At 76.5% G+C, this 11,922-nt stretch overlaps 1 protein-coding gene across 2 annotated transcripts in view; it reads right to left on the bottom strand.

Annotated features, from left to right (window-relative positions):
• Positions 1–11,922, bottom strand: part of FCHSD1 (FCH and double SH3 domains 1) — a 36,985-nt gene that overhangs the window by 1,805 nt on the left and 23,258 nt on the right. Inside the window, exons 9-19 of one of the 2 annotated variants that reach the window (XM_075900015.1) lie at positions 10,063–10,185; positions 9,866–9,961; positions 9,674–9,790; positions 9,257–9,361; positions 7,845–8,006; positions 6,378–6,506; positions 6,139–6,222; positions 5,800–5,962; positions 4,646–4,851; positions 3,175–3,271; positions 2,923–2,981 (exon numbers count right to left, since the gene is read on the bottom strand). In XM_075900015.1, coding sequence (XP_075756130.1) covers positions 2,923–2,981; positions 3,175–3,271; positions 4,646–4,851; positions 5,800–5,962; positions 6,139–6,222; positions 6,378–6,506; positions 7,845–8,006; positions 9,257–9,361; positions 9,674–9,790; positions 9,866–9,961; positions 10,063–10,185 — 1,341 coding nt within the window. The remainder of the gene's footprint in view (positions 1–2,922; positions 2,982–3,174; positions 3,272–4,645; positions 4,852–5,799; positions 5,963–6,138; positions 6,223–6,377; positions 6,507–7,844; positions 8,007–9,256; positions 9,362–9,673; positions 9,791–9,865; positions 9,962–10,062; positions 10,186–11,922) is intronic. The other variant, XM_075900014.1, reaches the window with a different exon arrangement.

Genomic DNA, 11,922 nt, shown 5'->3' with positions numbered 1-11,922 from the left:
AAGCTGCTCCAGGCCAAGGTGCAATTATGGGGACATCTCCCAGCTTCCGGACAGGGACCCCGCACAGGCCGGCGGGAGGGGCCAGGCAGGGATCCACCGGGGCCGGTGAGAGGGCAGGGCAGGGCAGGGCAGGGATCCCCCGGGGCCGGTGAGAGGGCAGGGCAGGGCAGGGCGCAGGGATCCCCCGGGGCCGGTGAGAGGAGAGGGCAGGGCAGGGCAGGGATCCCCCGGGGCTGGTGAGAGGGCAGGGCAGGGATCCCCCGGGGCCGGTGAGAGGGCAGGGCAGGGATCCCCCGGGGCCGGTGAGAGGGCAGGGCAGGGCAGGGCGCAGGGATCCCCCGGGGCCGGTGAGAGGGCAGGGCAGGGCAGGGCAGGGCAGGGATCCCCCGGGGCCGGTGAGAGGGCAGGACAGGGCAGGGCACAGGGATCCCCCGGGGCCGGTGAGAGGGCAGGGCAGGGATCCCCCGGGGCCGGTGAGAGGGCAGGGCAGGGCAGGGCGCAGGGATCCCCCGGGGCCGGTGAGAGGGCAGGGCAGGGATCCCCCGGGGCCGGTGAGAGGGCAGGGCAGGGCAGGGCGCAGGGATCCCCCAGGGCTGGTGAGAGGACAGGGCAGGGATCCCCCAGGGCCGGTGAGAGGGCAGGGCAGGGCAGGGCGCAGGGATCCCCTGGGGCCGGTGAGAGGGCAGGGCAGGGCAGGGCACAGGGATCCCCCGGGGCCGGTGAGAGGGCAGGGCAGGGCAGGGCACAGGGATCCCCCGGGGCCGGTGAGAGGGCAGGGCAGGGATCCCCCGGGGCCGGTGAGAGGGCAGGGCAGGGCAGGGCGCAGGGATCCCCCGGGGCCGGTGAGAGGGCAGGGCAGGGCAGGGCGCAGGGATCCCCCAGGGCCGGTGAGAGGGCAGGGCAGGGCAGGGCACAGGGATCCCCCGGGGCCGGTGAGAGGGCAGGGCAGGGATCCCGCGGGGCCGGTGAGAGGGCAGGGCAGGGCAGGGCGCAGGGATCCCCCGGGGCCGGTGAGAGGGCAGGGCAGGGCAGGGCGCAGGGATCCCCCGGGGCCGGTGAGAGGGCAGGGCAGGGCAGGGCGCAGGGATCCCCCGGGGCCGGTGAGAGGGCAGGGCAGGGCAGGGCGCAGGGATCCCGCGGGGCCGGTGAGAGGGCAGGGCAGGGCGCAGGGATCCCGCGGGGCCGGTGAGAGGGCAGGGCAGGGCAGGGCGCAGGGATCCCCCGGGGCCGGTGAGAGGGCAGGGCAGGGCAGGGCGCAGGGATCCCCCGGGGCCGGTGAGAGGGCAGGGCAGGGCAGGGCGCAGGGATCCCCCGGGGCCGGTGAGAGGGCAGGGCAGGGCAGGGCGCAGGGATCCCCCGGGGCCGGTGAGAGGGCAGGGCAGGGCAGGGCGCAGGGATCCCCCGGGGCCGGTGAGAGGGCAGGGCAGGGCAGGGCGCAGGGATCCCCCGGGGCCGGTGAGAGGGCAGGGCAGGGCAGGGCGCAGGGATCCCGCGGGGCCGGTGAGAGGGCAGGGCAGGGCGCAGGGATCCCCCGGGGCCGGTGAGAGGGCAGGGCAGGGCAGGGCGCAGGGATCCCCCGGGGCCGGTGAGAGGGCAGGGCAGGGCAGGGCGCAGGGATCCCCCGGGGCCGGTGAGAGGGCAGGGCAGGGCAGGGCGCAGGGATCCCGCGGGGCCGGTGAGAGGGCAGGGCAGGGCGCAGGGATCCCGCGGGGCCGGTGAGAGGGCAGGGCAGGGTGCAGGGATCCCGCGGGGCCGGTGAGAGGGCAGGGCAGGGCAGGGCGCAGGGATCCCCCGGGGCCGGTGAGAGGGCAGGGCAGGGCGCAGGGATCCCCCGGGGCCGGTGAGAGGGCAGGGCAGGGCAGGGCGCAGGGATCCCCCGGGGCCGGTGAGAGGGCAGGGCAGGGCAGGGCGCAGGGATCCCCCGGGGCCGGTGAGAGGGCAGGGCAGGGCAGGGCGCAGGGATCCCGCGGGGCCGGTGAGAGGGCAGGGCAGGGCGCAGGGATCCCCCGGGGCCGGTGAGAGGGCAGGGCAGGGCAGGGCGCAGGGATCCCCCGGGGCCGGTGAGAGGGCAGGGCAGGGCAGGGCGCAGGGATCCCCCGGGGCCGGTGAGAGGGCAGGGCAGGGCAGGGCAGGGCGCAGGGATCCCGCGGGGCCGGTGAGAGGGCAGGGCAGGGCGCAGGGATCCCGCGGGGCCGGTGAGAGGGCAGGGCAGGGTGCAGGGATCCCGCGGGGCCGGTGAGAGGGCAGGGCACAGGGATCCCCCGGGGCCGGTGAGAGGGCAGGGCAGGGCGCAGGGATCCCCCGGGGCCGGTGAGAGGGCAGGGCAGGGATCCCCCGGGGCCGGTGAGAAGGCAGGGCAGGGATCCCCCGGGGCCGGTGAGAGGGCAGGGCAGGGCAGGGCAGGGCAGGGCGCAGGGATCCCCCGGGGCCGGTGAGAGGGCAGGGCAGGGCAGGGCAGGGCAGGGATCTCCCGGGGCCGGTGAGAGGGCAGGGCAGGGCGCAGGGATCCCCCGGGGCCGGTGAGAGGGCAGGGCAGGGCAGGGCAGGGATCCCCCGGGGCCGGTGAGAGAGCAGGGCAGGGCGCAGGGATCCCCCGGGGCCGGTGAGAGAGCAGGGCAGGGCGCAGGGATCCCCCGGGGCCGGTGAGAGAGCAGGGCAGGGCAGGGCAGGGCGCAGGGATCCCCCGGGGCTGGCAAGAGGCTCATTCCGCACCCAGCCCAGCAGAGAATCCCTGGCCACTGTCCCCGAGCCGCAGAGCCGCGGGGTGCAGGTGGGCGCTGGCAGGGAGCAGGGCAGCCGGCGAGGAGAGCTGGACGTTCAGGAGGAGGACGGGGCGGCGCTGGGGAACCCAGGCAGGCTCATGGGCCCCGGAAGCATTTGGCTTCACCCCACATCGGCCCCGCGCCTGCGAAGGCTCCTTACCGGCCGGATGCGCGCGGCTCCCAGGTCCGGAGAGCTGGCGGCGCCGTCTGGCCTGCAGGCTGGGGACAGGCCACAGGGCTGCTCTCACACGCCTGCACAGAGCCCCTCTCCAGGCCCCCCCCCCCGGCTGGGAGGCTGCAGCCCAACAAACCAGCCATGTCGGGAGACTCCGGGAGAGGGCTGGAGCCCGGCAGCCTTGGGCCCGTCACGCCAAAGGGCCTGGCTCAAGCCGGCCCCCCGAGCGGCACTCACCTCCCAGGAGCCCTTCCGCAGGGGACGGGGTGCCCAGCCTGGCCCCGGGCTCAAGCACTGGTGGGGAGAAGCCTGGAGGAGACGGTGATGGGAGCTCCTGGAAACAATAGCACAGGCAGCCTGCGGTGAAAGCACCTTGGGGCTCCCCCCATGTTAACTACGGCCCCCGGCCACGGCCCCCCCCCGCTCCCCCACCTTACGGCCCCCGGCCACGGCCCCCCCCGCTCCCCCACCTTACGGCCCCCGGCCACGGCCCCCAGCCACGGCCCCCCCACCTTACGGCCCCCGGCCACGGCCCCCCCCGCTCCCCCACCTTACGGCCCCCGGCCACGGCCCCCCCCCGCTCCCCCACCTTATGGCCCCCAGCCCCCCCCGCTCCCCCACCTTACGGCCCCCGGCCCCCCCCAGCTCCCCCACCTTACGGCCCCCGGCCACGGCCCCCCCCGCTCCCCCACCTTACGGCCCCCAGCCCCCCCCGCTCCCCCACCTTACGGCCCCCGGCCACGGCCCCCAGCCACGGCCCCCCCACCTTACGGCCCCCGGCCACGGCCCCCCCCGCTCCCCCACCTTACGGCCCCCGGCCACGGCCCCCCCCGCTCCCCCACCTTACGGCCCCCAGCCACGGCCCCCCCACCTTACGGCCCCTGGCCACGGCCCCCCCCCGCTCCCCCACCTTACGGCCCCCGGCCACGGCCCCCCCACCTTACGGCCCCCGGCCACGGCCCCCCCCCGCTCCCCCACCTTACGGCCTCCAGCCACGGCCCCCCCCGCTCCCCCACCTTACGGCCCCCCCCCGCTCCCCCACCTTACGGCCCCCGGCCACGGCCCCCCCACCTTACGGCCCCCCCGCTCCCCCACCTTACGGCCCCCCCCCGCTCCCCCACCTTACGGCCCCCCCCCGCTCCCCCACCTTACGGCCCCCAGCCCCCCCCAGCTCCCCCACCTTACGGCCCCCCCCCGCTCCCCCACCTTATGGCCCCCAGCCCCCCCCGCTTCCCCACCTTACAGCCCCCCCCCGCTCCCCCACCTTATGGCCCCCAGCCCCCCCCAGCTCCCCCACCTTACGGCCCCCGGCCACGGCCCCCCCACCTTATGGCCCCCCCCCGCTCCCCCACCTTACGGCCCCCGGCCACGGCCCCCCCCGCTCCCCCACCTTATGGCCCCCAGCCCCCCCGCTCCCCCACCTTACGGCCCCCGGCCACGGCCCCCCCCCGCTCCCCCACCTTACGGCACCCGGCCACGGCCCCCCCCCCGCTCCCCAGGGGGGCAGGCCGGGCCGGGGAGACGCCCTGGGGGGGGGGGGGGGCAGACCTTGCTCCAGACGGTAGAGCCAGGGGCACTGAACCCTCCTGGAGCCTGGGGGCACCGCAGGCCCGTAGAGCTGGTTGGCAGCAGCGGGGGCCCAGGAGCCTCGTGCGCGCGCCCAGCTGTCCTGGGGCCCTGGAGGGGGCACGCGGGCCCCGAGACCCACCTGCCCAGCCGCTCCTCTGGCCTCAGTCAGGTCCTCCACCACCAGGGACGGGAAGACCCCGACGCGCCCATTGAAGTCCCCTCTCCAGAACCCGTCGTCCACGTCCCCCTGCTCTCGGGGCAGCACCCGGATGAGGGCTCCCTCGGGGAAGCTCAGCTCCTCCGCACTCTGCCCCTCGTAGTCGTAGAGGGCACGCACCAGCCAGGCTGCAGCAGCCAGAGAGGGGCCCCAGCTCAGCATGGCCAGCCCCACGGGACGGGCGGAGCCTGCTGTGACACTGGGGACACTGAGGCAGCGGTGCCAAGGCCCAGGCACACGTCCAGCCACGGACAGCCCCACGGGATGGGCAGAGCCTGCTGTGACACTGGGGACACTGAGGCAGCGGTGCCAAGGCCCAGGCACACGTCCAGCCACGGACAGCCCCACGGGATGGGCAGAGCCTGCTGTGACACTGGGGACACTGAGGCAGCGGTGCCAAGGCCCCGGCACACGTCCAGCCACGGACAGCCCCACGGGATGGGCAGAGCCTGCTGTGACACTGGGGACACTGAGGCAGCGGTGCCAAGGCCCAGGCACACGTCCAGCCACGGACAGCCCCACGGGATGGGCAGAGCCTGCTGTGACACTGGGGACACTGAGGCAGCGGTGCCAAGGCCCAGGCACACGTCCAGCCACGGACAGCCCCACGGGACGGGCAGAGCCTGCTGTGACACTGGGGACACTGAGGCAGCGGTGCCAAGGCCCCGGCACACGTCCAGCCACGGACAGCCCCACGGGACGGGCAGAGCCTGCTGTGACACTGGGGACACTGAGGCAGCGGTGCCAAGGCCCAGGCACACGTCCAGCCACGGACAGCCCCACGGGATGGGCGGAGCCTGCTGTGACACTGGGGACACTGAGGCAGCGGTGCCAAGGCCCCGGCACACGTGGCAGACGCTTGAGGCCTTTTCAGAGGTGCCGGGAGCCTGTCGGCCCGAGCTGGGGGTGCCCAGCACTCTGGGGGCCGGGCCCTGGGAGTCAGGTAGCACCGACCTCGCAGTCCTAGCCCTGGGGCCGAGCCACCGGCCAGTTGCTGCTGGTCTCCGGTTACCCAGGGACAGAGCCCGGGTCCCCCCCGCAGACCTGCCCCACCGTCCCTGGGGCTCGCCACGCACCTCCTGGCTCCAGCACCAGGTCCATGGTCATGATGCTACTGAGCTCCCGTTCCAGGGCCGGCTCGGAGGGGCTGCTCCAGGCCCTGCGCTCGCTCCCTGGGGCGCCGAGGAACAGCAGGTACTTCTCGGGCACGTAGCCCACCTGCCCCGCCTCGTTCCGAGCCTGCAGACGCCCGGGGCAGGAGACGCCGAGTTAGCAGCCAGCTCCTGGGCCAGGCGGGACTCAGCACGAGAGCCCCAGGCAGCCGCCCCCGGCCATGGGCCAGCGCCAGGAGGGAGCCTGCGCCCACAGCCCCTTGCCCAGCCCCCTCCGCGGGCCCTCCTCTGCCCCGTGCCCACCTTGACCCATTCTTCCACATCGCCGTCCTCCAGCACCTCCAGCTCCTCGCCCTGGCGGATGGACAGCTCGTCCGACTGGCAGGCCTGCACGGGGCACAAAAGCCGGGGCACAAGTCGGAGCAGCCCCCAGCTGCCAGCCCCCTGCCCGGGGCACAGCCTGCAGCCAGCGGGCACTGCCCCAGCTCGGGCACAGGCTCCGACGCCCGGCACCCAGAGAGCACCGCAGGCCTGGGCCTCACCTGGTACCCGAAGAACACCCTGCAGGCGGACGGGTAGGTGCGGGCAGCGCCCGGGCAGGAGCTGGCATCCTCAAAGAGCTCCTCGCTGTCGTCATAATCCTCAAACTCGGCCAGATCGAACTCCTCCGCCTGGCGGCACAGCCAGCATGAGCATCCCGCCCGCCCGCCCGCAGCTCCCTCCCAGCCCACCAACGGCGGCCCTTCCCCGCCCGCCCGCAACCCTTCCCCGCCCGCCCGCCCCCTCCCAGCCCACCGCCGGCGGCCCTTCCTCGCCCGCCCGCAGCCCTTCCCCGCCCGGCCGCAGCTCCCTCCCAGCCCACCGCCGGCGGCCCTTCCTCGCCCGCCCGCAGCCCTTCCCCGCCCGCCCGCAGCCCTTCCCGCCCGCCCGGCCCCTCCCAGCCCACCGCTGACGGCCCTTCCCCGCCCGCCCGCAGCCCTTCCCCGCCCGCCCGGCCCCTCCCAGCCCACCGCTGACGGCCCTTCCCCGCCCGCCCGCAGCCCTTCCCCGCCCGCCCGCCCCCTCCCAGCCACCGCTGACGGCCCTTCCCCGCCCGCCCGCAGCCCTTCCCCGCCCGCCCGGCCCCTCCCAGCCCACCGCTGACGGCCCTTCCCAGCCCGCCCGCAGCCCTTCCCCACCCGCCCGCCCGCAGCCCTTCCCCGCCCGCCCGCCCCCTCCCAGCCCACCGCCGGCGGCCCTTCCTCGCCCGCCCGCAGCCCTTCCCCGCCCGGCCGCAGCTCCCTCCCAGCCCACCGCCGGCGGCCCTTCCCCGCCCGCCCGCAGCCCTTCCCCGCCCGCCCGGCCCCTCCCAGCCCACCGCTGACGGCCCTTCCCAGCCCGCCCGCCGCCCTTCCCCGCCCACCCGCCCCCTCCCAGCCACCGCCGGCGGCCCTTCCCCGCCCGCCCGGCCGCCGGCAGCCCCCTCCCAGCCCACCACTGGCAGCCCTTCCCCGCCTGCCCGCAGCCCTTCCCCGCCCGCCCGCAGCCCTTCCCCGCCCGCCCGCCCCCTCCCAGCCCACCGCTGACGGCCCTTCCCCGCCCGCCCGCAACCCTTCCCCGCCCGCCCGCCCCCTCCCAGCCCACCGCTGACGGCCCTTCCCCGCCCGCCCGTAGCCCTTCCCCGCCCGCCCGCCCCCTCCAGCCCACCGCTGACGGCCCTTCCCCGCCCGCCCGTAGCCCTTCCCCGCCCGCCCGCCCCCTCCCAGCCCACCGCTGACGGCCCTTGCCCGCCCGCCCGCAGCCCTTCCCCGCCCGCCTGCCCCCTCCCAGCCCACCGCTGGCGGCCCTTCCCCGCCCGCCCGCAGCCCTTCCCCGCCCGCCCGCCCCCTCCCAGCCCACCGCTGGCGGCCCTTCCCCGCCCACCCCACCGCCGCAGCCCCTCCCCCACACCTGCCCCGCCCCATAGAGCCCAGTCACCCCAGAGCAGACGCTTCCCGCCAATGGCGCCGGGGGGGCGGGGCGGCTCTCACCGTGGGGGTGGACTCCTTGTCCGACTTGCGGCCCTCGCTCAGCCGCCGCTCCTGCTCCAGCTCCTGCAGCACCTGCCCCATGGCGCCCGCCAGCCACGTGTCCACGGCCAGGCCGGCCTGGCGCAGCAAGTCCAGCCGGGCCTCGGCCTTCACTCTGCTGACCTGGGGCGCAGGGAGACCCGGCACCCTCAGCCTGGCTGGGCCCTGGGGCTGGGCGAGGGGCCGCAGGCCGGGGGCTGAGCCACGTTTTAGGCAACTCCACTTCCGTCTTCAAGGAAGATGCCTGCCCCCGCCTGCAGTCCCCTCTCCTCCCGCCCCCGCCCCCGCCGGCCCCCCCGCCGGCCCCCGAACTCCTCTCCCGCCCCGCCGGACCCCAAACTCCTCCCCGCCCCTCCCGCCCCCACCCCACCGGCCCCCGAACTCCTCCCCTGCCCCTCCCGCCCCCGCCCCGCCGGCCTCCAAACTCCTCCCCCGCCCCGCCGGCCCCCAAACTCCTCCCCCGCCCCTCCTGCCCCCGCCCCGCCGGCCCCCAAACTCCTCCCCCGCCCCTCCCGCCCGCCCCCAAACTCCTCCCCCGCCCCTCCCGCCCGCCCCGCCCGCCCCCAAACTCCTCCCCCGCCCCTCCCGCCCCCGCCCCCGAACTCCTCCCCCGCCCCTCCCGCCCGCCCCAAACTCCTCCCCCGCCCCTCCCACCCCCGCCCCGCCGGCCCCCGAACTCCTCCCCCGCCCCTCCCGCCGGCCCCCAAACTCCTCCCCCGCCCCTCCGCCCTGCCCCTCCGCCCCCAACCCTTGAATTCCTCCCCTGCCCCTCTGGCCCCCTGCTGGGCTCTGACCCCCGTTCCCAGCCTCCTTGGCCATTTTCCGGGGTTCTGCCCCAGGAAGGACTCGGGGCAGGGCTCCAGCCTGAGCCGGGGGGGGGGGCAGACGGGATGGTCCCTGTGGCACAGGGGGTCCTGCGCGGTGTCACCCGGGGGTCCTGCGCGACTCCCTTCACCGCGTGTTGGCCCAGACACCTGGGCAGGTAACGCCCGTCGCCAGAGGGAGAGACGGGGCGGGGGCGGGGGCGGGAGGATGCTGTGAGCCCCCCCCCCCCGAGGACTAAGGCCCTGCCCTGTGCGCTGCCCGCGTGGAGCCGCGTCCGAGAAGCCCTTCCACTCGACTGGCCGGCGGAGCCCCCCTGGCCGCGCCGGGGGAAGGACTGTGCGGCACGGGCGGGGCTGGCAGAGCCAGGCAGACGCTTGGCCCAGGCCCAGCAGGACCCAGAGCCCAGCCCGGCTGGGCTGCAGCGTTATTGGCAGCGCTGGGCGTCCCTTCCTCGCCGCCACCGAGCGCGTCCCCCCGGCCGGGCACACACGCCGGGAGCCAGAGGGATGCTCAGACCCATGGACTTGCCCCCTGCCTCCCAGACCCACCTCTGCTTTCCGGATGCTCTCGCTCGCTTCTTCCATCCTCCTCTCCACGCTGGGCACCTCTGCCTCGGGTGCCTGCTTCCGCCTGGCTTCCAGTCTCTGCAGAACCTGCACAGCGCGCCCTGTCAGCACAGATTCCCGCGCCGCCCAGCTGAGCGGCTAGGGGGTGCTTCTCCTAGTGGTGCGCAAGGGCACGCGCCTCAGTGCGCATAACAAAATGCATTCCGCACACGGGTGGAAAAGCTGCACGCACAGGCCAGAGAGCGCCCCAGTGCTGCCTGGGGCTGCAGCTCGGCCGAGACCCCACAGCCCCCAGAACCCCCCCGCAGATAGAACAGAACCACGGGGGGAGCCCTGCCTTGCTCCCAGCCATCCCTCCCGCAAGCCCTCCCGCGCCGGGGCTCCTGCCTGGGCACTCACCTGCTCGCCATGAGTCTTTATTTTGTAGTCTCTGGCTGCCCGGGTGGCCCAGCGCCGCGCCTCCTTCTCCAGCCCGCTCTCCGCGGCGCTGCCCTTCCCGGCCTCCAGGAGGCGCACCTAGGAGGGGGCACAGGTCAGACCGTGCGCCGGGGCCCGGGGCCCGCTGCTGCGTGAGCCCGGCCTCAGCCGTACCTGGTCGGCGCCCGCCGGCTGGAAGGGCTGCTCCGGCGGGGCGGCGAAGGCAGCGTTGTCCTGCAGGAACAACAGGAGGCCCTGCTCTCGGCACACCTGCGGCAGCAACAGGGCGGGGTGAGGGGAGGCCCAAGGCCCTCGGAGGGGCAGGCAGCCGAGGGGTGCAGGGCACAGCAAAGCAGGGCCAAGCCCGTTACCCGAGACGAGGCCTCCAGGACCCCCCGGAAGCGCTCCTGCGCGGCGTGGCAGGCCTCCAGCTCCGTCCGGCTCAGCAGGGTCAGGTGCTCCCGGAGCCGGTCGTACAGGTCACCGTCCAGGGTCTGGGAAAGCCCAAACCGGCATCATGGGGGGCAGGGCTGGGGGGGCTCCGCGGGACCCCCCCGAGATCCGCCGTGCTCAGTACACAAGAGCGCCCCTGCTGCCAGCGAGGCGCTAGCACGGGGGGCAGGCTAGCGACGGCCCTTCCCCCCCAAGTGGCTGTGCAGCACTTGAGCCTGTGGGGGTCACCCCGCTCCTGGCCTCCCCGCTGGGGGGCGCTGGCTGGAGGAGTTCCTGCCTCCCCCCCAGGATGCGCTGTGGGGCACGGCAGGGCTGGGGATTCTCTCCCCCACCTCCAGCCTCATGCCAATGGCACAGCCGGGCTCCCTGCCCGTGCGGCTCCCCACTGCCGCCACCCTCGGATTCCTTCCCTCCACAACCCCAGCGGCTCTGCCCTGCCTGACCTGCAGGAGAGCAGCGGGCGCTGCCCCCGGTCGGAGCAGGGGGGTCCGCCCAGCAACCCCCCCGCACCCAGACCCACGGCTCCGAGCACCCCCGGCACCTCTGGACAGGGACCCCCCCCCGGCACCTCTGGACAGGGACACCCCCCCCCGGCCCAGGCACGGCTCCGAGCACCCCCGGCACCTCTGGACAGGGACGCCCCCCCCGGCACCTCTGGACAGGGACACCCCCCCGGCACCTCTGGACAGGGACACCCCCCCCCGGCCCAGGCACGGCTCCGAGCACCCCCGGCACCTCTGGACAGGGACCCCCCCCCCGGCACCTCTGGACAGGGACACCCCCCCCCGGCCCAGGCACGGCTCCGAGCACCCCCGGCACCTCTGGACAGGGACGCCCCCCCCCGGCCCAGGCACGGCTCGGAGCCCCCCTGGCACCTCTGGACAGGGACCCCCCCCCGGCACCTCTGGACAGGGACGCCCCCCCCGGCCCAGGCACGGCTCGGAGCCCCCCTGGCACCTCTGGACAGGGACGCCCCCCCCCGGCACCTCTGGACAGGGACGCCCCCCCGGCACCTCTGGACAGGGACACCCCCCCCGGCCCAGGCACGGCTCGGAGCCCCCCCGGCACCTCTGGACAGGGACGCCCCCCCGGCACCTCTGGACAGGGACACCCCCCCCGGCCCAGGCACGGCTCAGAGCCCCCCCGGCACCTCTGGACAGGGACGCCCCCCCGGCACCTCTGGACAGGGACACCCCCCCCGGCCCAGGCACGGCTCGGAGCCCCCCTGGCACCTCTGGACAGGGACGCCCCCCCCGGCACCTCTGGACAGGGACACCCCCCCCCCGGCCCAGGCATGGCTCCGAGCACCCCCGGCACCTCTGGACAGGGACGCCCCCCCGGCACCTCTGGACAGGGACAACCCCCCCCCGGCCCAGGCATGGCTCCGAGCACCCCCCGGCACCTCTGGACAGGGACGCCCCCCCGGCACCTCTGGACAGGGACGCCCCCCCCCGGCCCAGGCACGGCTCGGAGCCCCCCTGGCACCTCTGGACAGGGAGGCCCCCCCGGCACCTCTGGACAGGGACACCCCCCCCCGGCCCAGGCATGGCTCCGAGCACCCCCGGCACCTCTGGACAGGGACGCCCCCCCCGGCACCTCTGGACAGGGACCCCCCCCCCCGGCACCTCTGGACAGGGACACCCCCCCCCGGCCCAGGCATGGCTCCGAGCACCCCCGGCACCTCTGGACAGGGACGCCCCCCCCCGGCCCAGGCACGGCTCGGAGCCCCCCTGGCACCTCTGGACAGGGACGCCCCCCCCGGCACCTCTGGACAGGGA

The sequence above is a fragment of the Pelodiscus sinensis genome, chromosome 17, assembly GCF_049634645.1.
Source record: "Pelodiscus sinensis isolate JC-2024 chromosome 17, ASM4963464v1, whole genome shotgun sequence".
Lineage (NCBI taxonomy): Eukaryota > Metazoa > Chordata > Testudines > Trionychidae > Pelodiscus > Pelodiscus sinensis.
This window is presented reverse-complemented; position numbering and strand designations above follow the sequence as displayed.